This window comes from Cibotium barometz, chromosome 35 (genome assembly GCF_041138505.1).
Source record: "Cibotium barometz isolate CiBa-2024 chromosome 35, ASM4113850v1, whole genome shotgun sequence".
NCBI classification, from domain to species: Eukaryota; Viridiplantae; Streptophyta; class Polypodiopsida; order Cyatheales; family Cibotiaceae; genus Cibotium; species Cibotium barometz.
Genome location: NC_141080.1, coordinates 50,318,975 through 50,346,130, shown reverse-complemented (window position 1 = coordinate 50,346,130; position 27,156 = coordinate 50,318,975). Strand labels below are relative to the sequence as shown.

Below are 27,156 nucleotides of genomic sequence, written 5' to 3'. Positions count from 1 at the left end.
ACGCTGGCATGAGGAAGATAAAAACGTCGACGACCACCATCAGCTTCCAGAACAGCACCGACATCGTCATCATCAGAGGGAGAGAGCAGTAGCAACCGCGACCGTTCAGCCAGCAGGCAGCCACGTCTAGGAGATAAGGTTGATTTAACAATTATTGTTTTTTTTTTAAGAGGGAAAAAAACAGAAAAAGAAAAAATCCCACTACATAAAAAGATAAAGTTTTCTTTTTCAAATCTTTGTGTAAAGAATCCCTTCTTAAGAGGTTGTTCACATGGGCATCTTATTTCCACTTATAAATCATCAAGCAAGACATGGTTTATCATCATCATGGGCATCAACACCGCATTTAATGGTTGGATCATCATCAACAAAATCATCCTGATAATTTAAATAAAAAAACAAAAAATTACAACCATTCAACATGACGCCAATATGCATGCAAAATTCTCTCAAGTGTGGAAAAGATTGTAAAAGCGGCCAAATGAGCATGCTAGTGTGTGTGAAAATGAAGAGTAAATCCCTTGTAAAAACACTGCAACCAAACGAGTATCAAAGCGTAGGTGTGCACAAGCAAAGACCAAAGAGTCAACAAGAAGAAAAAGCGAGAGAGATGCAGAAAAGAACGAAGCAACAAAGAAGCTACCAATCACTACCCAACTCTTAAAACAAAAATTTATTGTAAAAAATGTTGAGATATCGAGCTCTAGTGAGGCGGTGGACACTGATGACCCGCCTGGGGGATAGGCCCCGCACTTACACCACTGGCATGGTTGGTGAGATCTTGGGTGATATGCGGCCAGTGGGATGACAGGCTGTGTGACAGCCACTCTAGAGACTGGCATAGTTATAGCGCCAGCTCATTTAGTCGGGTTCACACTATAGAGAACCCGTGTATGTATTTGGTTGAGTACCTTTCATATTGTGTGTACTCTTATTCTTGTATATGGAGTGTTGAGTGTTGAGTAGAGAAGAAGAAGATTTTCAGCCTCTCACCTTGTGTGTTCTCTATTAGGGTTTTGTGAGTGTGTGTGTGTGCTTGCAAGAGCTCAAGCTTTCTTCCCCCCTGCATCTTTTCATGGTATCAGAGCCTGGTTCGTGCTAAGGGCTGAGCTGCAAGTAAGAGAACCACAGGAAGCGGTATGAGGGTAAGAGCTGCAACTACTCTTCCCTATTGTGTTGGTGACTACACCCTTGTCGGGAGCTCTACGGGAGGCACCGGCAAACGATCTCCGATTGAGGAGCTTTCTTCGCTGGAGTGAAGCTACAGGGCAACTATAGAGTCCTTTGGACTGAAATTTTCGGGCCGAAAACGCGTTTCGGGCGCGTCTGGACCTCCGTTTTTCAGAAAGCAGGCGATTTCGAGCACTGCGGGTAAGTCATCGATTCTCTGCAGAACTCTGTTTTACGAACTGCAGGAAGACAGATTGACTGTGCAGACACTGTGGGTGCTGCAAAGAGGTCTACAGTTGCCATTGGGTGTATGTATGCACATTGAAGTCACTGATTGTGACATTTGAGTACTCCAGTACCGCTGTGCAGAAAATACTGCAGGTTGTGCAGAAAAACCAGAGTACAGTTTCTGGTAAAATTGTGTGTTTGGCAAGATGTCTAATGATGGCATAACACAGATTGTGGCTGAGAAGCTGGACAAGAATAACTTCCATGCTTGGAGGTTCAGGTTAACGAATTTCCTGATGGGAAAAGGCTATTGGGACTACATTGAAGGTGAGCATGAAGAGGCACCAGAGATACCGGATATAAATCCGACTGCTGCAGATGTGAAAGAGTTTAAAGATTGGAACCAAGGAGCCAGGAAAGTAATGTATTGGCTTTCCATTAGTATACAGGACACCATGATTGGGCACATTCAGGATGCCAAGTCCCCCAAGGAGGCGTGGGACACCTTGGTAAAGCTTTATGAAACAAATACCAAGGCACGTAAGATACAGTTGAAGAATGAACTTCATACTGTGGAGAAAAAGAGCATGTCTGTGAATGACTATGCGTTGAAGATAAAGGGCATTGTGGAATCCCTTGCATCTATTGGTGTGTTAGTAGATGATGATGACAAGGTGGAAGTCTGTTTACGTGGTCTCGGGCCACAATACAAGGCGTTTAAGACGTCTATTCAGACTCGGGAAAACATTCCCAACTTTACAGATTTGGTGTCTATGCTGATTATCGAAGAGAAGAGCTTGGGTGAAGACCAACAGTCTTCACAAAGCAAGAACAGTTCAGAGCAACAGGCCTTCTACACGAGTTCAGGAAGAGGACGAGGTAGAGGAGGCCGTGGACGCGGTCAAGGAGGTGGCCGAACAGGTAATCAGAATTATGGTCAGCAGCAGCAGCAGCAACAACAGTCCCAGAATCAACAACAACAACAACAACACGCAGGTGGAAGAGGCAAATTCAGAGGCAGGGGGAGTCAAAGAGGCCGTGGAAATTGGCAAAGGCAATACAATGATGCACGTGAATGCTATTATTGTGGTAAGCCAGGATATGTGCAGTCAGAATATTATAAGAAGCAGGCTGACATGCAAAATGGGAAAGTGCAGCAAAACAACTATGCATCCTCAAGCAGAAATAATGAGGATAATGAGAGGTTGTTTGTTATGCAGCATGTCGTGAATGCCATGTCTGAAAATGTTGATGCAGCACAAAAAGATAATGTGTGGTATGTGGATTCAGGCGCTTCGAACCACATGACGAGTCATGGGGAGTGGTTCAAGGAGATGAAGAACCCGGAAAGACCAGGTTTTGTGGAAACAGGGGATGACACTGCTCATCCAATTGCCCACGTTGGAGATGTGCCATTATCTATGCAGGGTGGCAAAGTGAAGTACCTTGCAGATGTACTTCATGTACCGAACATAACAAAGAATCTGGTTTCAGTTGGCCAGATGATTGAGCAGGGGTTGCAGGTTCGGTTTAACCCTGATGGGTGTTATGTTGAAGATTTCAAAGACAAGTGCAGGTTGGTTGCAAAAGGCAACAGAGTGGGCAGAATGTTTACGTTGGATGTAGACATGCCTGAAATGAGTGCTGCGATGTTTGCAAATGGTTCAGGAGTTGTTGCAGACACAGACATATGGCATAAAAGAATTGGACATGTAAATGTGCAGAGATTGAAGTCTATGCAGACAAAAGGAATTGTGACAGGGCTGCCAAAATTTAAAGTGGAAGGTATGCAGAAAATATGTGAAGCATGCCAATTTGGGAAGCAAACAAAGCATGTGTTTCCACGTAACAGATATGTGAGCAGAAATGCACTAGATGTTGTGCATTCAGATGTATGGGGTCCTACGAAGACCGTGTCTATGGGAGGCTGCAGGTACTATGTCACTTTCATTGATGACCACACAAGGAAAGTGTGGGTATACTTCATGAAGGAGAAGAGTGAGGTTTTCACTCACTTTCAGAATTTCAGAGTTTTGGTTGAAAAGCAAACAGGAAAATATGTCAAGTGCCTAAGGTCAGATGGAGGGGGAGAATACTTCTCCAATGAGTTCTCTGAATTTCTGAAGAAGAATGGAATTCGGAGACAGTATACATGCAGATACACTCCGCAGCAAAATGGAGTTGCTGAGCGGAAAAACAGGCACATTGCTGAGATTGCGCGGGCATTGATGGAAGAGAAAAATATGCCGCATTGCTATTGGGCTGAGGCTGTTTCTACAGTAGTATACATCATGAACAGGACTCCAACTGCAGCCATACATGATGTAACTCCAGAGGAGAGGTTTACTGACAGAAAACCAGATTTATCTCATCTGAAAGTTTTTGGATGCATTGCATATGTGCATGTGCCAGATGAGTTGAGAACTAAGCTGGATCCAAAAGCTGAAAAATGTGTGTTTATTGGATACTCCCTTGAGCAAAAGGGATACAGGTGTTATAACCCTGCTACACGTGAGTTGAGGGTAAGCAGGGATGTTGTCTTTGATGAGATGAGCAGCTGGTATGCTGCTGAAAAAGAAGCTGTTGGGGCTGATTTGAGTGGAAGTGTGGTTGCACAGAATGCAGGTCAGCAATCACAGTCTTTGAGTGGACCAGGAGAGTCCTCATCTAGTGGGTCTGTTGATAGACCATGGAGTGGCAGGCTGCGTCATAATACCAGCCCTGCAAATGTGATTAGTACATCACGTAAAGGAAAAGAGAAAGTGGTTGAGCCCCTTGGTATGCCTGACATTTCTGCAGGGCATTCTCATGTTGATGGAGAGTCCAGTGGCTCAGATATGAGCCTTGATGAGGAGCTTGGGATCCCAGCTATGAGAACACCTGGTGTAAAGAAGGCTATGGAAGCCATGAATGAAAAGCTGCGAAGATCAGGGAGAGTGAAGAACCCTGTGCAGAGATTTACATATGATGGTTATGTGGCACATCACTATGCATATATGGCAAAGGTTGTGCAGGTTGTTGAGCCCACATGCATTGATGAGGCTGTTGGAAATGTGCATTGGGAGAAAGCTATGGATGAGGAGATGGATGCACTATATGGAAATGAAACTTGGGATTTAGTGCAATTGCCTGAAGGCAAGAAAGCCATTGGATGCAAGTGGGTGTACAAAGTCAAACATAACAGTGATGGAAGCATAAACAGGTACAAGGCTAGATTGGTAGCCAAAGGATATGCGCAGACATATGGGATTGATTATGAAGAAACTTTCAGCCCAGTTGCCAAGATGGCAACGGTGAGAGTTGTGATAGCAGTGGCTGCGTCAAAGCAATGGTCTTTACATCAGATGGATGTAAAGAATGCATTCTTGCATGGGGATTTGCAAGAAGAGGTGTATATGTTGCAGCCACCTGGTTATGAGGATGTGGGTCACCCCGAGCATGTTTGCAGGTTGAAGAAAGCCTTGTATGGCTTAAAGCAAGCACCAAGAGCATGGTCTGACAAGATTTCTGAATATCTTGTCACTATTGGCTTTCATGTAGCCAATGCAGATTTCTCATTGTACGTGAGACATGGTGATAGAGGAGTTGTGCTTGTTGTCATCTATGTAGATGACTTGATCATTACGGGGGACCATGATGCAGAGATCTTTGATGTAAAGATTCTGCTAAGACAGAAGTTTGAGATGAAGGATCTGGGGGAGCTCAGATATTTCTTGGGCATTGAGGTGATTAAGTCACCACATGGTATTGGATTACTGCAGAGACAGTATGGCTTGGACATGTTGTCCAAGTATGGTATGACAGGCTGTAAGCCTATTTCTGTGCCATTGGATCAGAATGGCAAGTTGAGTGCAGATTCAGGAGAGATCTTGGAGGATCCTACTATGTACAGGAGCATAGTAGGAAGTTTGATCTACATGACGATCACCAGACCAGATTTGAGCTATGCTGTTGGGTTGGTGAGTCAGTTTATGCAGGTTCCACGGAAACCGCATTTGGATGCTGTGAGACGCATACTGAGGTATGTGAGGTCTACTTTGCATTGTGGACTATTCTATGAGACTGGGACAGAGATATGTGTACATGGGTACACAGATGCTGATTGGGCTGGTAGTATCTCAGATAGAAGATCTACCAGTGGATTCATGTTTTCTTTGGGGAGTGCTGCTGTGACTTGGAGCAGCAAGAAGCAACCTACGGTTGCTCTATCGAGTACAGAGGCCGAGTACAGAGGAGCTGCTATGGCAGCATGTGAGGTAGCTTGGTTGAGAAAGCTACTTGCAGATTTGGGTCTATCAGTGGATAGACAAGTTGTCATTTTCTGTGACAACATTAGTAGTATACAGTTGGCCAGGAACCCAGTCTTTCATGCTCGTACGAAGCACATAGAGGTCCACTACCACTTCGTCAGAGAGAAGGTCTTGGCAGGAGACCTTGACCTTGTTTATGTCAGCACAGAGGATCAGGTAGCTGACATTTTCACCAAAGCATTGGGTACAGAGAAGCTCCGCAGATTCAGGGCTTCACTTGGTGTACATGAGATGGAGTTGAGCTCGAGGGGGAGTGTTGAGATATCGAGCTCTAGTGAGGCGGTGGACACTGATGACCCGCCTGGGGGATAGGCCCCGCACTTACACCACTGGCATGGTTGGTGAGATCTTGGGTGATATGCGGCCAGTGGGATGACAGGCTGTGTGACAGCCACTCTAGAGACTGGCATAGTTATAGCGCCAGCTCATTTAGTCGGGTTCACACTATAGAGAACCCGTGTATGTATTTGGTTGAGTACCTTTCATATTGTGTGTACTCTTATTCTTGTATATGGAGTGTTGAGTGTTGAGTAGAGAAGAAGAAGATTTTCAGCCTCTCACCTTGTGTGTTCTCTATTAGGGTTTTGTGAGTGTGTGTGTGTGCTTGCAAGAGCTCAAGCTCTCTTCCCCCCTGCATCTTTTCAAAAAATCCTACTTCCTACAAAAAGTGCTTGTAATTAGCCTCTATGACCGGTGATGTACCCAAGCTAGAAATTCACCCCTCTTGTCCAAAAAGTATGATGTAATCAGCCTCTGAGGCCATATGATGCACTCAAGCTGAAATTCATAGACAAAGTAGCTATAATGCCAAAGTAGCATAAAGGCCAAAGTAGCCTAGCACAAGGGGAGAGAGAGGAAGAGTGAAAGCCTAAAAATTGTACCCAATCTACCATTAAGGGGGGGAAGTGCCAAAGTAGCACGTGGGCCAAAGTTGCTCATAGCCTATAGAGGAATGTAGAAAGAAAAAATTCAAAACAACATTTTGTAACCGACATCCAACCGCCTTGAGTATCCCCAAGATTTGGCACCAAGGGAGGGTGTTGAGAAACATGGTGCCATGGAGCACAAGGAAAATATGGAGTGAGTGTGAGAAGCCACATCACCAAGTGAGAATTATCCCACATGCAAGAGAAAGGCCATGTTGTACTCTCCTCATATAAAAGGTGGACATTTTAAACAATGGAATATAAGCACAACATCTCAAGTCTTTTTATGAGTACAAGTTTCCATCTTATAACCTAACTAAACTTGAGTCTAAACTTTAATTTGCACACACTCATGATGGGTCTTTTTCATTTCTATCCACCTTAGTTTAGCATTGTGATTAGTATAGGATTAGTTTATGATTAGGTAAATATCTTGTTATTAGGATGTGTAGTTAGGAGAGCTCGATCCATGATTTCAACAAAACAAAATCACCACAACGCTATAAGGGTCCAACGAATGGACATGACGACCCCTACAGTGTTGTGGTGATTTAGCAAAGTTTCCAAATCACTATAACACGATAAGGGTCCAACAATCGGTCACAATGATCTCTATCGGTATTGTAGTGATTTGGCAAAGTTTTCCAAATCACTCACAATGATCTCTATCGGTATTGTAGTGATTTGGCAAAGTTTTCCAAATCACTACAATGCGATAATAATGCAACAATTGGACATGACGACCCCCATTGCATTGTAGTGATTTGGCAAAGTTTCCAAATCACTACAACATTGGCGAAATGAGAGAATCAGACTCCAAAGTTTCCAAACCACTACAACACTGGCAAAAGCATTAGGTGCATAATGTTTCCAAAAGACTAGGAAAACAAAATCACAACAATGCGATGAGGGTTTCCAAAGGGTGCTTTTTTTGCGAGCAATACGGGCGAGCAGTTTTGTGAAACTGGCGCGAGCGGTTAAAATTGTAACACATAGGTACCTCTACCATTACTCTCTTTCACTCTCCCTCCCTCTCTCTCTCTCTCTCTCTCCCTCTCTCTCTCTCTCTCTCCCTCTCGAGATATTGACACATGTACACACCAACACATTTCACACTTTTGCAATGTATTGATAAAAGTCACTTCTATACATGAGACATTGAATACAAAATCCATGGAAAACACCAACAAGTGTTTTTGGTTGAAATCGTAACACATAGGACATCTCTCTCTCTCTCTCTCTCTCTCTCTCTCTCTCTCTCTCTCTCTCTGTGTGGAGAAATTGACACATGTACACACCAACACATTTCACACTTTTGCAAGATATTGATAAAAGTCACTTCCATACATGAGACAATGATGAATACAAAATCCATGGAAAACATCAATACGTGTTTTTGACACCCAATGACATGGCTATCTCCATGACTCATATTCTACTTGAACTTGCATGAAGTTTTACTGGTTTGTGTTGGGTCGTGGAGGTCCCCCCACAATTCGGATATTGATATGGGTTGGTTATATTAGGTTATGGTATACCGTAAGGTTATGGCATCATTGCTAGTGTCATTTCTACTCCTGAAGGTGGTGGATGATATGAGTGTTACTGGGCTATATTGGTAGCTCCAGGTGGTGGTAGATAGTAGCACCACGTGGTACATATGCAGCATCATGCCTTGGCAATCATTGGGGTTGTCCACGCCAAGGTTCCTCTAAAAAAATTTGAGGTTGCGTGCTTTCTTGAATAATTTTCTTGGATTATTTAGCTTGAACCATGTGGAACTTAGGTCTATGGGCACATCTTGAGAATGAGCCAACTCCTAATTATAGCACAGCCAATCATTTTCTATGCTTATACAATGTTGGCGAAGCTCCTTGCATGCCTTAGCCATGACACCAGTCCCTACAAAGGACTAGTTTCCCCTCCATTGTGAAAGTACCACAAGGAGCCACCTACCAAAATGAAGAAAAACTTAAGATCAATGTCTTACATTGTATCAAATTATTACCAACAAAAAGCGCATAGTGTTTATTCTGTACCTTGTAGTCTCAACGGTCACTCAGTTGCACTCCGTTGTGGATGATTATCTATCCCCCTAATATGAGTGGCACACCTTCCTTTTAGGTGGAGTGACTCACTCAAAAGGTGAATGTAGTGTGTAAACCCACATGAGTGTGTTTTAGTATGTGTGTGTATACCTGAGTGTATGGGGAGAGAGAGAGAGAGAGAGAGAGAGAGAGAGAGAGAGAGAGAGAGAGAGAGAGAGAATCTCATTTAAACTGAGTGTTCGAAAAACAAAACAGAGAGAGAACATCACCTCCTTACTCTTGATCTGGTTAATACAAAGATAGAGAGAGATGCATGCAAGACTTTAGATTCAAAAATAAAAAATATAGAGAGAGATGGCTTTATATACAAAGGTTGAGGGTGTCGTCATAGTGGGGTGCTAGTACTACCTGATGAGGTTTGCCCAATTGATGAGATTGGCAAATAGAGGGTGGACGGGGAGGTTAAAGAGGTGGCAGGTTCGGAGAAGGAGATATGGGATTGGAAAAAGAGGATGACAAGGAAGGAGATGAAGTCGGATAGAATTTTGGTAATGATATAGGAAAGGGTGGGTGGGGGGGGGGAGACAGGGTCGTTGATGAAGATGTCATGTTGGAGGAGGTTAAGGTAGAGGGCATGGTGATGGAGGTCGAGGATTTGGGTGGGGTTTTGCATAGGGGTGGCGAGGCAAGGGAGCTCTGTGGTGGGCAGAGTCCATCAACACGTTGACCTTGCATTCGACTGCGTTTGGTACTGGCTCGGAAGGTGTGGGTGGAGGGAGAGTGGTGCGGGCCTCTGCGGCTTGCAAAACGAGCTGAAGGTCCTTCTGGCTAAGGGTGTCCTTTGCCACTTCTCAGTATTTGCTGAAGGAGAGGTGGAGATCCTCCCCATGAGCAACTCTCTGCTTGAGTTGGTTGGCTTCTATTTGGGCAAGGGCAAGGGCTTGGTTGGCACATTGCTCAGCCTCTTGGGAAGCCTGTAGTTTGCTGCTGGAGCTCACTGGTGACAGTTGTGAGGGTAGTGGCCTCGCGGTCCTCCAAGGCCGCATGGAGTTGCTGGTTGGCAAGCATAGCTTCGTGGAGGGTTTCCTGTGTCTGTTGTTTTGCTGTTTGACCTTGGCGATGAGAATTTGATGTTGGGTTGCTATGACCTACTCCTGCTGTCTATGCATGTAATCTGTCATGGATGTGAGCGATTCCCAAGCAAGGCTTGAAAATCCTTGTGCAAAATTTGGGACAACACCATGAGTCGAGCGGATGCCCTTGGAGTAGGCAGCTTGGGAGCGAAAATTTCCCATGTGAGCCTAGCGCGCAGTGTGTCCGTTGTATTCCGTTGAGAGGAGGTTTGGGAGGATGGACTTGCTTTGGAAAAGGGAGGGTGCAGAAAGGAGAAAGGAGGAGGGGGGGTTTCAACAAGGTTCTCTTCAAAAGACTAGGTTGTGCACTAGAGATCTTCCTCTTCTTGTGCTCTTCTAACGGCTTTGGCCTTCTGGTCCTCCTTGAGTTGTGCCTCAGCCACAACAATAGCTTGGTGGCGGCGGGAGGCCTCCTATTCTTGGGTGTCGGGTGATGGCATTTGGGTGGAGAGGCCAGAGAGGGTCGGGATTCTGATAGAGGAGTGGGAATGAGGGCGGCACCCTAGAGTCAAATGGGCCGGGGGAGTTCTAGCCAGATTCCCCTAATGTAACACTTAGTTGTAGCCCAAATATCCATTTAAGAAGCTATAAGCCAATTTTTATGACTCTTTCTAACATATGCTCTATGTGTGGCAATGGATAGTGATTGTAAATAGTGGTTGCATGGCTTTTTGAGGTTCACACACACCCTTTTAGAACAATCCCATTATATGTGCTTAGTTTGTTAAATGAATCCCATGTCTTTGATTTTTTGAGCCTCATCTTTAAATGTCTTTGAGAACATCATGGATTCATTGGTGGGTAAGATCTTTATTCATATGGCATTGGTTTGTCCATGATATGAATTACCACCTCTAGTAGGACTTCCTTCATGTTCATGTGTTTCCATCCAAAGCAATCCTTGAACTCCTTAAGAAAGAAGTCATGTTCTTTTCTTCTTTAGGCTGAATACTGGCTTAGGATCTTCTCCTCACATTGCTTGATTTAATTTCAATTATTTTATAAGAAACAAATCAATGTTAGTTGACATATCCACATTTGGAGAGAAAAGTGAGTGCTAAATCAATTTTAGTTGACATATCCACATTTGGAGAGAAAAGTGAGTGCTAAATCAATACCAAGAAACAAAGTCATGGGAAACATTATAGCATTTCACATGCTAGATGTAGTGTGGATAGACATTTATGTTTCTAAGCTATGTTAGATCCTCATGAAAGGTCCTATTACATAAAATAAGCTATGTTAGACCTAGCAAGATGATATTGCTTGATTTAGTTTCAATTATTTTATAAGAATCAAATCAATGTTCTTTCACATATCCATATTTGAAGAGAAAAATGAGTGTCAAATCAATATCAAGAAACAAAGTCATGGGAACCTTATAGAGTTTCACATGCTAAATGTAGTGTGGACAGACAATTTATGTTCCTAAAAGCTATGTTAGATCCTAATAAAAGGCCCTATTACATAAAATAAGATTGTGATTAGTTAAACTAGATGTGCTTTTTGATGGTCATGGATTGTTGCTATGTCCATTTAAGGTCACATATATTAATCATAAAGAAGGTATACAAAATTATACTAAAGACCTTTTAGGGTGGTGCATAAGCCATTGATAACAAAAACCAATTATAATTTTAGGGTCTTGTAATTTACACTTTTACAAGGAGTGGAGGCATGTTTCAAAATATTATAATGTGGTATATTAAAGGTTGTTGTAGAAGTAACATCAAACACAATCATCATTATGTTGACTTTTTGGCCTACTAGCACAACCTTTTGGGATTTCAATGATAACATGTTATTTTATGTGCATGATAAAAAACAGTGCATGAACCTTACTATAAGTGCAGCAAAGTTTTGTATTACTCAATTCAAAGGGAAAAAAACACACTAATATGTATCAATTTAAAGCAGTTGCATGATTTACATCAAGGCTTGGAAAGTAATGGTAACAAAATTGTACTACATTATCAAAGTCTTATTTCTTTATTTCGTAAACAACAAGGCAACAATACAACTACTTCATTTCATAAGCAACAAGGTAAGTAGGAAGGAGGAACCTTTATAAGTGTGTGTGTGTGTGTGTGTGTGAGAGAGAGAGAGAGAGAGAGAGAGAGAGAGAGAGAGAATAGCTTTAGTAGCATCCAAGAAGAACCTAGCAACCTTGAGCGTACAATGATACTTATGTAATTAGATCTTCCAATTGTGGCAAGATACTATACCACTAAAGGGTTGGCTTCATGTATTCAAAGTCTCTTTTAGCAACATTAGGAAACAAGGCAACTCTAGAGATTAATAACATTGGCAAACAATATATCTCTAGAAATTGATACCTAAATAGAGAAAATTGTCTCACCAATAGTTGGGCACATTAAGATGGATGCTAAATCCAAAGTTGATGAAAATTAATAGAGGGAGTCGCTACCACTTCAAACAAATCTATGGTTGATTTCCTAAAGAGTGGTATGAATATTTTAAAAGTTGTAAGAATATATCTAAAGCCACATCAACAATTGAGGAAAACATGTAAGCATGACAAGGTTTCACTGAAGAGGCAAGCATGCAATAATCTTACGACATTAGAGCTTACAAGACTGGAGCTCTCAAAAGCAATTAAAGGTAGTGAAGGGCACATAAGCATGGATAGCAACACTGAGATATTATGTCCAAAGCCAGATCAACAATTGAGGTTAACATGCAAGTTATGACAAGGTTTCATTAAAGAGGTAACAATTCACTTATCTTACAACAAGCTTATTCTAAAGCGATCAAAGGTAGTGAAGGCAACAAAAGCATGGATATACAAGAGCTTATGCTAGAGAAAGTGAAGCAAAAGTGGCTAAATTTCGAGCAGCTTGCAAAGAAGACAAAGGGACCATCTTTCATGATCGAAGATCCTCTATAAAGGACTTTTGCAAGCCAGAAACATTTTCAAGACTCTCCAATTTAAAACCTCACAAGTTGAGGAGAAAGGTTTTAACATTCTGTTTCATGATGTTTGTACATGGTTTCCTATCAATGAACTTCTAGCAGACATTAAAAAGTGTGTGTGTGTTTGTACATGGTGTCCTATCAATGAACTTCTAACAGACATTAAAAAGTAAGTGTGTGTGTGTGTGTGTGTGTGTGTGTGTGTGAGAGAGAGAGAGAGAGAGAGAGAGAGAGAGAGAGAGAGAGAGAGAGAGAGAGAGAGAGAGAGAGAGAGAGAGAGAGAGAGAGATTTAACATTGTATCCAAGCAAGTGGACCAAATAGGATCCATATAATGCCATCAATGTGCAAGGAATGGTCATCTTTTGAATGCTTAAAACATCTTTGTTATGCATATTTAAGCATGTATATATGTATGGAACAAGATGCAACGAATCATATCAAATTTTTATTCGGGAAAGTGAAATATATAATTAAGAGATCCATTTAAGGAGGGTGTTATGAAAAGTGATACGTTTGAAAGGTGTTCCAAGTAAACATGTTGCTACATTGTGTAAAACTTTTGAATTAAGTGACAATAAACACTTCAAGAAGCTAGAACATTAAAAAGACCCGACTTCTCATGGTGTTTTGCTTTCTCTTCAATACATGATTGAAAAAATATAATGTGATTGTTTAGGTTGGAATATTGATGTTGCTTTAATGCATTTAAATTTTTGTGCTTGTTTATGTGTTAGGCTCCGTGAATGCTTGCTATTGCAAGTCTTACTCCCAATATAGTTTAATTAATTAATCTTAATTATAGTTCGGTGTCTAAACTTCATATCTTTGAAAGCTTGCATTTTTCCTTGAAGCCCTTTGGGTTTTTTTTTTTGGGGGGGTACGTTGACTTGTCCACAACTTGTACAAAGATATGGCCACACCTTTATAAGTGTGTGTATATGCATGTGTGTGTGTGTGTGTGTGTGTGTGTGTGTGAGAGAGAGAGAGAGAGAGAGAGAGAGAGAGAGAGAGAGAGAGAGAGAGAGAGAGAGAGAGAAGCTTTGGAAGCATATCCAAGAACCTTGAGCGGACAATGATACTTACGTGATTAGATCTTCCAATTGTAGCAAGAGAATATACCACTCAAGGGTAGGCTTCATTCAAAGTCTCTTTTAGCAACATTGGGAAACAAGAACTCTAGAGATTAATAACATTAGCAACAATATATCTCTAGAAATTGATACCCAAATAGAGAAAATTGTCACCAATAGTTGGGAACATTAAGATAGATGCCAAATCCAAAGTTAATGAAAATTAATTGAGGGAGTCACTATCACTTCAAACAAATCTATGGTTGATTGCCTAAAGAATGGTATGAATACTTATAGGCAAGCAAATGCAAGCTATTCAAGTTTAGAGCAATGAAGTCCCAAGTAGCAAGTCTTAAGTTATAATGCAGGTCAATTTAACCCCCATGCCCCCCCCCCAAAAAAAAACCCCGAAGGGCTTCAAGGAAAAATGCAAGCTTTCAAAGATATGAAGTTTAGATACCAAACTATAATTAAGATTAATTGAACTATGCTGGGAGTAAGACTTGAAATAGCAAGCATTCACACAGCCTAACACATAAACAAGCATGAAAATTTAAATACATTAAAGCAACATCAATATTCCAACCTAAACAATCACATTATATTTTTTCAATCATGTATAGAAGAGAAAGCAAAACACCATGCGACGTGGGGTCTTTTTAATGTTCTAGCTTCTTTAAGTGTTTGTTGTCACTTAATTTAAAAGTTTTACACAATGTAGCAACATGTTTACTTGGAACACCTTTAAAAAGTATCGCTTTTCATCATAACACCCTTGAATGGATCTCTTGATTATACATTGCACTTGCCCAAATAAAAAATTGATATGCTTCATTGCATCTTGCTCTATACATATATACATGCTTAAATATGCATAACAAAGTGTCTTAAGCATTCAAAAGATGGAGGGCTCTTAGGTTCCAACCCCACTCCTTGCACATTGATGGTATTATATGGATCATATTTGGTCCACTTGATTGGCTACAATGTTAAACTCTCTCTCTCTCTCTCTCTCTCTCTCTCTCTCTCACACACACACACACACACACACACACACACACACACACTTTTTAATGTCTACTAGAAGTTCATTGATAGGACACCATGTACAAACATCATGAAATGGAAAGTTAAAAGCTTTCTCCTCAACTTGTGAGGTTTGTAATTGGAGAGTCTTGAATTTTTTTTGGCTTGCAAAAGTCCTTTATAGGGGATCTTCGATCATGAAATACGGTCCCTTTGTCTTCTTTGCAAGGTAGTCGAACTTTAGCCATTTTTGCACCCTTTTATCTAGCACAAGCTCCTGTGTTATGCATGCTTTTTTGGCCTTCACTACCTTTGATCGCTTTAGAGTAAGCTTGTTGTAAGATAATTGCGTGGTTACCCCTTCAATGAAACCTTGTCATAACTTGCATGTTTTCTTCAATTGTTGATGTGGCTTTGGATATAATATCTCAATTGATATCCATGCTTTTGTGCCCTTCACTACCTTTTATTGCTTGAGAGCTCCAGTCTTGTAAGCTCTAATGTTGTAAGGTTATTGCATGCTTGCCTCTTCAATGAAACCTTGTCATGCTTGCATGTTTTCCTCAAATTGAGTAGTAAATGAAGCTTTTTAATTTTTTTCATAAAGCGAAATTGAATAAATGGGGAGAAAAGGAGAAGGGGAAGTACATTATTTTTTATTTTTCAATCCTGATAGTTTTTTTAAATTAAGAGGATTCATCACCTGTTATTATCCCTATAAAACCCGAGTTTAGTGTAGTTTGCACTTGCATTTTTTGAAAAATACCTTCAAATTTAAAACTTGAAGGTACAAATTTAGAAAGTTATAGAACAAAAACCTTCAGATTTCAAGATTTTCCTTTATAAATAATTTCGCAATGTCTACATGAAGGTTTCCACTTTTTGGTAAAATACTTTTTTTTTGCAAACACTACATTGAACCTCACCCCCCTTAAAGCCAAAAGCAACAATCTCATTGGATTTGCCTCACCTGCCATAAATTGAGGGGTGGGAAAGGGCCTGTGAAAGTTTATGTGGTAGATATAAGGAAGGGGAGGAGGTTGGTGGGATAAAGGTGCATAAAACTTTTAATAAGCGAGGGGGATTGTGAAATGAAATGACACGAAAGGAAAGGAAACGAAATGAAACTGAAGTGGGAGTGACAGGCTGCCCAAAAAAAAAAGTCGCTTGCGAAGCGGGGCTGCGGGGCTGTTATTGTCGGTGAGGGCACGTACTGCGACGGGCGAGCCACCCGCGTGACCCCACCCCCTAGATGCGAATGCAGTAACACCACGTCCCTTCTCTCTCTCTCTCTCTCTCTCTCTCTCTCTCTCACTCTGTTGTGTTTCTCTGTAATGCTGGATTTACCCCCTTTCCTTCTCCTTTTTTTACAAGCGTCCAGCCCACCTTGCACCACATCCAAGGCCTTTTGCCCTGCTCTCGCTTTCCTTTGTCGTCTCCCCTCTGCTGCCAGCATCACAGACCATGGCCATGGCGCTCCTGCTTTTCCTTCTGCTTTTTTTGCCCTGCATTGTGGCTGCGGGCAAGCATGGGAGGTCTCCCGGTGCTTTGGTGTTGTCCGGCAGCTCTTCCCCCTCCGTCAAAAGGTCCGGCACCTCCTCTCCCTCTGTCATCAGCTCCGATTCGGTGCTCGTCGCCCTGCTCGACTCGCCTTACACAGAGCTCGCAGAGATGGCGGACGAAGCTTCTCTGCTGCAGACGCTGGAGCAAATGGTGGGCGCGCGCAGCATTACCATACTGGCGCCACGCAATTCCTTCCTTGACCACAATCTGGACCCGGACTTTCGCCGCTTCCTGCTGGAACCCGGCAACATTGACTCTCTGCGACAGCTTCTGCGCTTCCACGTTATCTCGGAAAGGATCTCCGCCGCCCAATGGACCAACAGCTCCTTTCACACGCTCGCAGCGGATGCCCTTGAGTTATCTTCCAGCGCCGGCTGGCTAAAGGCAGATCTGAGCAATGTCGTGGCGCCGGACGCCATCGTGCGCAGGGACGGCATTGTGCACGGCATTGATCGTCTCCTCATACCCAAATCTGTGCAGAATGCATTCAATAGGTGGAAGGAAGGCAAGTCGATGGCGAGGATGCTGGCCGTGTTGCCGGAGGGGTCACCCACACCGGAGACCTATCGCGCCCAGAAGGCGGCGGCGGCGGCCAAAGCTGCGGCGAAGTCTAAAGCGCCGTCACCTCCGACAGAATCTATATTTTACGCCCTTGCTCCGGGTCCTGCGCTCGCGCCGGCGCCCGCACCGGGCCCTTCGTCCGGGCACAGGTGGTTCGACGGAGAGTCAGCCGTGGCGGATTTCATTGCCACGCTCGTCCGCTATGGGGGGTATAATGAGATGGCTGACCTGCTGGTTAATTTGACGTCGCTAGCGCCGGAGCTAGCCAAGCTGGTGAGTGAGGGGTACCGCATGACGATTCTGGCGCCCAATGACGAGGCCATGAGCAAGCTAACGGCAGAGGATCTGGCGGCGCCGGGCGCACCGGAGCAGATAATCTTCTACCACATAGTGCCGGAGTATCAGACGGAAGAGAGCTTCTACAACGCCGTGCGCAGGTTCGGGAAGGTGTCGTATCAGACTCTAAGGGATCCATACAAGCTTGTGGCGCAGGAGGAGGACGGAACCGTTGTGTTTGGCGAAGGTAAAGACAAAGCCCACCTTATCGACATCGACATTTTCAAGGATGGCCGCATCTCTGTGCAAGGTGTGGACAGGGTTTTGTCTCCTGTGGAGGAAACCAGCACCGCTAGTAGCAAGAAGGGCAGGAAGCTGGGTGAAGATGAAGATGAAGCTGAGGAGGTGATGGAGGTGGATGATGATGAGACCAAGGTGCCCCCCACCACAAGCAAATGGAGCTCTCAAGGTAAATCATGATTTGACTAACAAACATTACCTTCAAAGCTTGTGGTTTGACTCAATTTTGGTGAAATTCATGTGCCATGCAGGGTGGCTATGCTGGGTTTTGGGACGATTCACATGGGCTTGTGAGTGATGGGATAAAAGTGCTTCCATTCCCATTTTCTGTGAGTTTATGTATATCATTTGCTTTTGCCTGTTGTTTTTTGAGAGCTAGCCTTGTCTTGGCTTGCTGTTTTTTGAAAGGCTTGTTGTTTAATTGCATTGGCTTGTGTTTTCTGAAAGTTTGGCTTCTCTTTAGCATCCATAAGTAGCGGTATGTCCTTTGAATACAGGACAGTAGCTTACGTGTGTAGTTTTTTTTTTTTCATGAGGTCTTATTCCATTCCTAGTTGCACACAATATTTGGTTCTAAAGGATCATGTGAGTGTGGTACGAGCGTACCATACCATAATCCACTACAGATTACAATTCACTCGCAAGCTCAATGGGGTATTCTATTTAGATTATTAGATGCCTAACCTTTGAGTAGATTATCTACAGGCAGCCTAATACGTGTAGATTAATAGAGGTCAAATCCATTAGAGAACATGAATTACCTCTAAGAAACCTGACAGACATGAAGGAAAGACCAGCTTGTGCTTCTTGCTAGCTTTGGAATTTGGCTCCTCTTGTTCCTAATAGGTGTATCATGTGAGGCCAAATGAGGCCAAGCAATGGTGACTACTAAGTATGATGCCATTCTTTCCTTTCGTAATATTGGTGATTCTGCTAACTTAGTGCATGACAATTTCACATGGTGGCAAGGACAGGGGGCTGTAAGCAAACAATCCATGCTCATCAAGATCAACGATGTGCAAGTGAGCCTCATGAAGTGCAAAAGAGAGATATGTCCCATGTACATGTATGGTCCAATCCTCACTTGTCTCTGTAGGATAATGGGGGATTTGATATGAATTTTTATAGATGCAACCTTTGAGGAATTGAATCATTTGAACAAAGTGATGCAGACATGAAAAAATAAACAGTTCTAGATTTGTGAGTAGAGTTTGTATTTAGTGAGGTAGTGTGGGTGTGCCATTCATCACCTCTGTACGTTTGGGTCTTTAATTCTGCAAGGTGCAATCTTTAAATTTGCAAGGTTGCCATTCTAGCAATGATTCAATCTGTCTATTTATACTCAACGTCCTGAGTTAGCAAATAAACATGAGAGAGAAAGATTGCCAGCAAGAATTGAGCTTTATTAGCTTGAGGTTATAGAGTACAAGAGCCAGCAAATAGGGCAATGAATGATGTGATAGAATGAATAAAGGGAGCAACTCTTATATACTTGTGCATGAAGCAGTTGGCTGTAGGAAACAGGCCGACAGCTCCACGACAGCATAAATAGAAAGATGCAATATTTTAACACACCCTCTGCATCTTGAAGTGTGCAAAAAAGGTCAGAAGAAAACTGATGACGAAGGTGCGACCATGGACACCTCAGTATGGCCAGTAGTGAGTACACCTCGGAAAATGCACATGTCAGCTTGTTGTTTTCAGAAAACATAATGCCACTATGAAGAGCAAAAGAAAATCTGCTTGGCTCCAAACTCAAAGTAGAACTATGAACACATCACATCCAATAACCTTGAACAAATGAACATGGAACACATCTTGTCCATAGTCTCTGCTAACCAATAGTTCTGGAACTCATCTAAACCATGAAGGAAACTTGGTTGATCCTGGAACTCATCTGGACCATCAAGTGAACTTACCTGTCTTCATACTTGGAACTTCGACACACGGGTCTCATGCTCCAGATTTAATATAAGAGAGCTTTTGAAAGCCCCATCTCTCGGCCACAAGCCGTTTCTGGAAGACGGCACACGGGGGGATGTCCTCAGGATCAGAGCAGGACATCAGTCATGTTCTCTCTAGACTGTAAGGCCTTGGGAGAGCTGGGGTTATCACTAAACGAGTCTGTGTCAGTGTCATGTGACTTGTCTTTGCCCTTCTTTGAAGACTTGCCCTTGTCCTTGGCTTTGCCTTTGTCCTTTGACTGACAATCTTTTGACAGGTGGCCTTTCTTCCCACACTTGTAACACTGACTCCGAACTTTCTTCTGCACCGTCGAGAGTGCCTGATCGGGTCCAATAGACGATTAAACTTTCAATTTTCCCTGTGAAACTAGGATGGATTCCTCTTCCAAGAGGAGAGTACACAGATCATCAAACTCGAGGGAACGTGTTGTGAACTGAACCCGCAAAGCTCGGGAAACCATGTCATAATCTGCAGGAAGCCTGATGAGGAGGAGAGCAGCTAACTAAGAAGAGGTCAGGGTAGTACCCATTGCCACTAATTGGTCATGAATTACCTTAACCTTTATCACAAATGATTGCATGGAAGTCCGTGTTGTAAACTCCAAGGAAAAGAGCTGACCCAATAGGTTGATAGACCGCATTGTAGAGTCCCGTGCATATAGACAGCTTTCTCCAAACAGCGGCAGTACAATCCAATGTTTGCACGGCGGGGGAGACCTTTGGTGAGATGGCTCGTACAAGTGCAGAGTGAGCTTTTGAGTGTTGATTCTGCCAAGCTGAAAGTTCTGCGAGAAAGGCATCCTCCTGGTCCTAGTCCTGGTCCTGAGTCCACTTCCTAGAGCTAGTAGGGCGTTCAGGCTTTCGTTCGTGGCCCTGAACAATCTCCCAGAGTCCCTTGTGTGTGAACCACACCTTCATCTGTAGCTTCCAGTGATCATAGTTTGAACCACTGAGCTTGTCCTCCTTGTTCGTGCAGGGGGACCCATGTCTGCCTCAAAGAAGCTAAAAAAGAAACGCAGCCACTGTTTGAAGGATCTACAGCCTGGAGAGTCTAGGGAAGCAGAAAACAGAGAGAAACAGATTGTGCAGCAGCCAGAGCCTAGGCATATGATACCATGAAAGAATGTGCACAAGCGGAAGCAAATAAACATGAGAGAGAGAGATTGCAAGCAAGAACTGAGCTTAATTAGCTTGAGGTTACAGAGTACAAGAGCCAACAAATAGGGCAATGAATGATGTGATAGAATGAATAAAGGGAGCAACTCTTATATACTTGTGCATGAAGCAGTCGGCTGTAGGAAACAGGCCGACAGCTCCACGACAGCATAAATATAAAGATGCAATATTTTAACAATTCTGTCACGTGCACACATGTGGACGTGGCTCTCGTCATGGCTAATCCTTGACTAGGCAACAGGTAGGGAAGAAGCAGCAAGTCCACAAGCACAACCAGTTGAAATTTGTTGTAGGAAAGGGTAACAGGTTGCTCAGGAGAAAGAGGATCCAGAGCAGGAGGTTCAGGAGGAGTACTGTGGCCGACAGCAATTGGGCATCATCAGATCTGGCCGACCAGTATATTTCAGAATTTATGAGCATTTTCAATGAGTCATGTCCAGTAGAACTGGCTGACAGCAGTATTTTGGCCGACCTGTGCATATGGAGTCTATAAAAGGCTAAACCCAAACATATTCATAATGATCTGATCCCCACCTGAGGGGCAGGTAATAGACAGTCTTCATTGGATCTCTTTGGGAAGGCCAAAGGCCACACAGAAGTTGTACAGACATATACATCTTTTTGTATCATATCAATGTTTTGAAAATACACAGAAGTCGTGCAGGCCATGCCCGGATGCCTTACTGTCCTTTGATCCAGCCCCAAGCCTACTGATTAGGAACTTTGCTGAATAAGCAATGAATAGACATGAGAAAGAAGAGAGAGATGAACTGTGTTTTCAGTGCTAGTCATAGGTTGAGCTATGGTGATACTTGTGGACTTGCTGCTTCTTCCCTCTAATCCTACCCTAAGACTTGCCTAATCAGGGATTAGCTATGACGTTAGCCACGTTCACGTGTGTGCACGTGACACATGCTGCCTTCTGCTTTTAGTTATGAGCAGGTTTGTGAGAACCTCCAGAAACATGTGACTAGTACGTGTTCGAATGAGTTTTGAACCTTTGGATTTCCAAAGGGGAGAAGATAATATTAGCGAGTTTGGGAAATTCCCAATTCCCACTTTGCAAAGATCCACAAATGGGGAGCATGGTGAACCATTTCAATCTTTTATTAAAACCCCCTCATGTAATATATCGTTGAAAGGTCTTGACGTGTAGGCTCTAAATATACAATCTCTGACACATTAAGGTTGGTATGTTCAAGATACTCTAATAAGTAGATTCAAAATGCCGCCATTTAGAATTCCCAAAGTATGGAGATTTTCCCTAATATGGTCTTGGAGGTTCTATATGCACGTACAATGTATACATACATGCATGCATACATACAACATACATACACAAGATATTGTATGTATGTATAAAATATGCAAGGTTTCTAAGGTACCATATGTAAGTATGTACACATGCACTTATGTATGTATGTATGTGTGTATGCATTATGTATGTGAGTGAAGAAAATGCAAGGTTTCCGAGTAAGGTACCATACGATAGGAACAGTATGGGTCGTATCATCCGTCTCACGTTGTTTGACACGAGTTTCGAACCAACTATGGTTATGAGGGGGGACCGGTGGTGGAAATCTGTGCCGCAGATTTTAACACTTGTCTTGGTAGATCATGATGAACATACTAGAGTACTAATTAGGAATCTTGCAGGACATTAGACAGGTGCTGAAGATGTGATCAAATGAACCTTCTTGAATGATACATTGGATTGATATAAGCATTTCCATGAGGCTATTGACATGTTAGAGCTGAAAGCTAGATGACTTTGGGATCAGAGGTGGCAATTCATCATTATGATCCTTGATGCACACTGTGAAGAGTTGATATTGGGGTTGTACTTGTGGACACCTGTAAGATATATATAACAAACTGAAGAACAGTGGTTACACTTCTTGTGGACACCTGTAAGATATATATCACAAACTGAAGAAACATTGTGAGTGGAAGTTGAAGCAAATTAAGATGTAAAAGCCAAGTTGGGCCAGATGGTTTATGTTAATTCTTTCTATCCAAAGTGGTGCAGTTGCTAGGTTCTAACCTTTTGATTGGCACTTAATTTACAAATGAATCTCATAACAAAAATTGCCAAGTCTGTTCATTTGCTCGCTAACATGGCTGTAATCTTTGCAAGGTGTTCAGGAGATGGAAGATAAGAGGAGTGTTGGCATGCTGCCCCCTTCTTCACAAGAGCTCTGCAATCGACAGCAACATCAACAAGGGATATAATTGGCCAGAAGAAGGATATACAGCAAGACAACGCCCTCAACCACAAGCCATTAAATTTATTATTTCTGTTTCTTAAACAAGTGTTTTTTTGTGAACTAGATGCCTGAAGTATTTATGTGCTGAACCATCTTGTCCATAGAACACTGCTTTTATGTATATTCATTCATTTGTCTGGAACATATATGAGAACCATTTTATTGGTGCTGCTTACCAATAAGAACCGCAAGAAATAAGAGGCATCCTTTTGTCACTTTTGGAACTGTGTGTGTGAGAGAGCGTGTTTTTATGTGAGGCTCCTGCTTGTATATTTAGCAATGGCATTATCCTCCTCTCAAAATTAACAGCCAATGCCTAAACCCTAAACCCTAATGCTATGTGATTTTTTTTGGAGAGTACACTGGTTCTAAGGTGCCTTAACCCTCTGTCATTGTACCATTTTGTGCTTCATTTCTCTCCTGGGTGTCCCCTCTCTACATAATGGTGAGTAACTAGAGATTTATCTCGTCACTTCTTCACTCTAGAAAATCCCAGATTACAACCACCACTCAATACATAGAATTCCTCTAAAATAACCATCTCATTAATTATTATTTTTGAAACTTGTGCTTTTATCATATTCCCATGCCATCATCATTTAACTTTGTAGACTTTATTTAAATATCAATGTGATGAAGAAACCTATTTACCCTTCCAAAACTAACACTAAGGCTCTTGTTGAAAATCCCCTCCTCATATGTGTTTCATTGCAAGAGAAAATTTTACCATCATAACCCCTTTTTCTAAGATTGGTAGTGTACATTTCCAAGGTCCTTTTTATGGAGATACTATTTGGCTCTTTTTTTTTAGTTCTTTCAAAGCACACTAGAAATTTGTTCAATGTTATGTTCACCCTGATATTCTTAGCAACATCCATGAAAACTTTATCTTGGTATCTTCTTTGATTCTGAGGCGAGCCTTGTTCCATAGTGGATGTAGATGCTTCTTCACCTTTTTGTCCTTTGAGTCTTAGTGTTTTTACAAACACTAATGCTCTTGTTGAAAATCCCCTCCTCATACATGTATCATTCCAAGAGAAAATTTTACCATTATGACCAACCTCTAGGCCCCAACCCCCAAACCCACCTAAACACCCAAAGGCCTTTTTTAAAAGATTGGTAGGTAAATTTCCAAAGTCCTTTTTTTGGAGATGCTTTTTAGTTCACTTGTATTTGTTTGCCTCCTCAAAATGACTAAGTATGTTTCCTTTTGTGAGATCATTTATCAAACTTCCTACTCTTTTTCTAATTGCGAGAGATAGTGGTGAAATGTAGATGCTACTACCTTAGATTTGAACCCATTACTTCCCTTGTAGAGAGGAATGGGGACTACCCCACTAGGCCGAGGAGGTAACCTTGCTACTACTTTGAGATGCTTCAATCTATAGACAATCTCAATTTATTATCTTTTCATCATAATGAAATATTTATATGATCCTTCTATGTTATCATGTTTTGCACATAAAATCAAGCAATTATGTTACCATGAGCAATTGGAATAGAATTGAGCTTCCTTAAATGAGAGAATTCATTACTTAAAGTGGAGCACAATGTATGAGTGGGCCGTATCCAGTTCATTTTTTTGAAAAAGGAGTACAATGTATTTTTCATATCATAATTGTGACATTGACTCAAAAAAATATTAGGAATTGTCATGCTTTCTATCATATCTTGTCCTTATACTTGATGGTTCTCAAATTTCTCCAATGTGGAAGTCATCTTGGAGTTGAAAAAATATCATTATCTAACCAAAGATTTTGATTATTAAACACAACATAGATATCGTATAGAAAATAAGAAAAGATTTTGATCATTAAACACAACATAGATATCCACTATAGAAAATAAGTAACAAAGCTCAAGACAATTGATTTGTTGAAATAACAATGTGTGAGGGGGTACATAGTAAGGAGGAGAGCACGGACATTAAACAAGAAGAAGAAAGACTAAGGATTTGTATGGTCGTATATAAAAGGTGAAGTCAATTGGTCAAAAAGGTAGCACATGGAAAAGCACAAGGGGGCACATGGAAAGCACAAGGTGGCACATGGAGTGTGAACACATGGATGGCACAAGGGGGGCATGTATCTTGAGGATGAGGGCTCTTTGAGAGCTATAAAAACATGCAATCCTTGGCTCATTTAAGGAGCTTAATTAATGCAATCATTATGTGATTAGTGTTTCTTTAGAGCATTTCATTATATTGTTAACATCTTGTTAGTCTCTTTGATCATGTTTAGAATCATTTGCTATGAGCCTGATTAACTAGCTCTTGCTTTACTAACTAGGGATTAGGGTAGTTAGAACTCTTCTCACTCTGGTATGAAGATCAAACTCGGCTATGTATTGCATAAGAAGATAAAACTTCTTCCTATACACCTTCATATCCATAAAAGACCATATCAGAGAGTTTGGGAAAATCCTAATTTCCAATTTGCAAGATAAAAAAGATGGGGGCATGGTGAACCCTTTTAAGCTTTTATCAAAACCAGCTCATTTGAGGGGAATTTTCTTTCGCGAGCTTTTGAGAGCATCTCATGAGCTTTTGAAAGCCCTCACATTTGTTTTTTCTAAATATGGGTCCTCTATGTTTTCTCATTAATGTGAATTATTGGACCTTAGCAATCGGGGAGGTTGAAGTGACGTTAGAAGAAGATTTGAGGTGGTGGAAGAAGATTCAAGGTTGACTTAGATTTAATGTATAAATACACGATGTTGGCCTCAATACTTGGAGGGGATGGAAGGGGGGGCAGGGGGAGGAATAGGAAGAGGCTGGTGGAGGACAATAGAGACCGAGTGTTGTGTGTGTGTGTGTGTGTGTGTGTGTGTGTGAGAGAGAGAGAGAGAGAGAGAGAGAGAGAGAGAGAGAGAGAGAGAGAGAGAGAGTCTGATATGCGCAACAAGGAGATAGGCTAAGGTTTAATCTTAGCATCCCATTAATTAATTAACGAGTAAGCTTGAATACCAACCCTTGAAGATGATATTCCCTATATTCCCCTTTAAAGCACATGTATTTAATGTATGCTATCCTATGTATTTAATTTATGCTACCATGTGTATTTGATGTATGATACCGTGTGTATTTAACTGGGCATTACCTCATAATTAAGGTCCACCACCTTAGTTAAATGCTATTATAGTAAGGCTTATGCCTTCCTCACATTCCAACCCTCAACTAATCAATGCAAAAGCAATCATGGGGGCCTACTGAAAAACATAACAATAGCAAATGGCAATATGGGTCTACATAATAAAAAATATAATTGCAAGGCTTATATTATCCAAAACATTATACAACCACAAGTGTCGTAATGTTAGGTCTACATTATCCAAAATATTATGTAATCATGAGTGTAATAAATTATCCAAGTATAAGCATAAATGTTTGTTGCAAAAAGAGAGTCTTGACCCTAAACAAACTTCACGGATAGGTCCATGGATGTGAGAGAGCTTCTCTCACATTATGAGTGGATTTATAAACATGTTTTCATTTTGATGAAGCCCTAAAACTCGTATGAATATGTAGTAAATGTGTTTGCATGCCACATAAGACTTTCCTTATTATGAAAATATGGGCATGTACACCAAGGTTGAGACTGTATATGCACTCTCGGGTCCATCTCCTTCTATCTCAAATATCTCATGCTCATGCTGATTCACAACCTTTTTAAGCATTATTGCTTGGTCCATTGTCAATGAAGAATCTATTCTCTTCTCTGTTTCTCTTGAAATGCATGTTTGCCATTTCTTGTAAACTCCACTTCTTCCAATTGAGTCCATGTCCATCTTGTTGAATTCAGTCATAGGAGTCTTTGATACAGTACTAGCAATACCTCCCTTGTATCTTCACCTACTTTTTTGATGTTTTCATCTCGTGATTGGGTGACATTTCAACTACACCATCTATAGTAGCCAACCTAAAACTAGGTCAATGTATTTGCCTTGTCTTCAATCAATTTGGTTCCCTCCTCAATAGGCTAAATAGAAGGCAAAACTGGTACTAAAAATGAGATTTTATTATCTAGGTGCCATGAGTGCATTACATCATTGGGGAAAAACCAAATGAATTATGGTCTCTTGCCTCTTGGTCCTGGGTGGTTTCTCTCTGAAAAGAAACATGGAGCTGGCACACCTATAGAACAATTTTAGATGATTTTTTCTCCTTGTGTATTTAATGTTCCAATCCGGGCATTTCACCTTAC

General features: G+C 41.7%; 1 protein-coding gene across 3 annotated transcripts; it reads left to right on the top strand.

Annotated features, from left to right (window-relative positions):
• Positions 1 to 16,162: 16,162 nt before the first annotated feature.
• Positions 16,163 to 23,169, top strand: LOC147618568 (fasciclin-like arabinogalactan protein 17). Of its 3 annotated transcripts, none has more exons than XM_086775024.1 (3): positions 16,163 to 17,716; positions 17,799 to 17,876; positions 22,833 to 23,169. In XM_086775024.1, exons 1-2 carry the CDS (start codon positions 16,312 to 16,314, stop codon positions 17,843 to 17,845), a joined length of 1,452 nt encoding a protein of 483 aa, XP_086631150.1. In that variant the 5' UTR covers positions 16,163 to 16,311; the 3' UTR covers positions 17,846 to 17,876; positions 22,833 to 23,169. The 3 variants fall into 3 exon arrangements, with proteins under 3 accessions (XP_086631150.1, XP_086631151.1, XP_086631153.1); XM_086775025.1 differs by having other exon boundaries at positions 22,825 to 23,169; XM_086775027.1 differs by lacking the exon at positions 22,833 to 23,169 and adding an exon at positions 22,344 to 22,807.
• The last annotated feature ends 3,987 nt before the right edge of the window (positions 23,170 to 27,156 follow it).

What these genes read in the sequence shown, in the direction of transcription:
- LOC147618568 (XM_086775024.1), top strand. Translation starts at nt 16,312, where the DNA reads ATGGCCATGGCGCTCCTGCTTTTCCTTCTGCTTTTTTTGCCCTGCATT. An exon ending in AAGCAAATGGAGCTCTCAAG is followed by an intron (nt 17,717 to 17,798) that starts GTAAATCATGAT and finishes TGTGCCATGCAG; the next exon opens with GGTGGCTATGCTGGGTTTTG.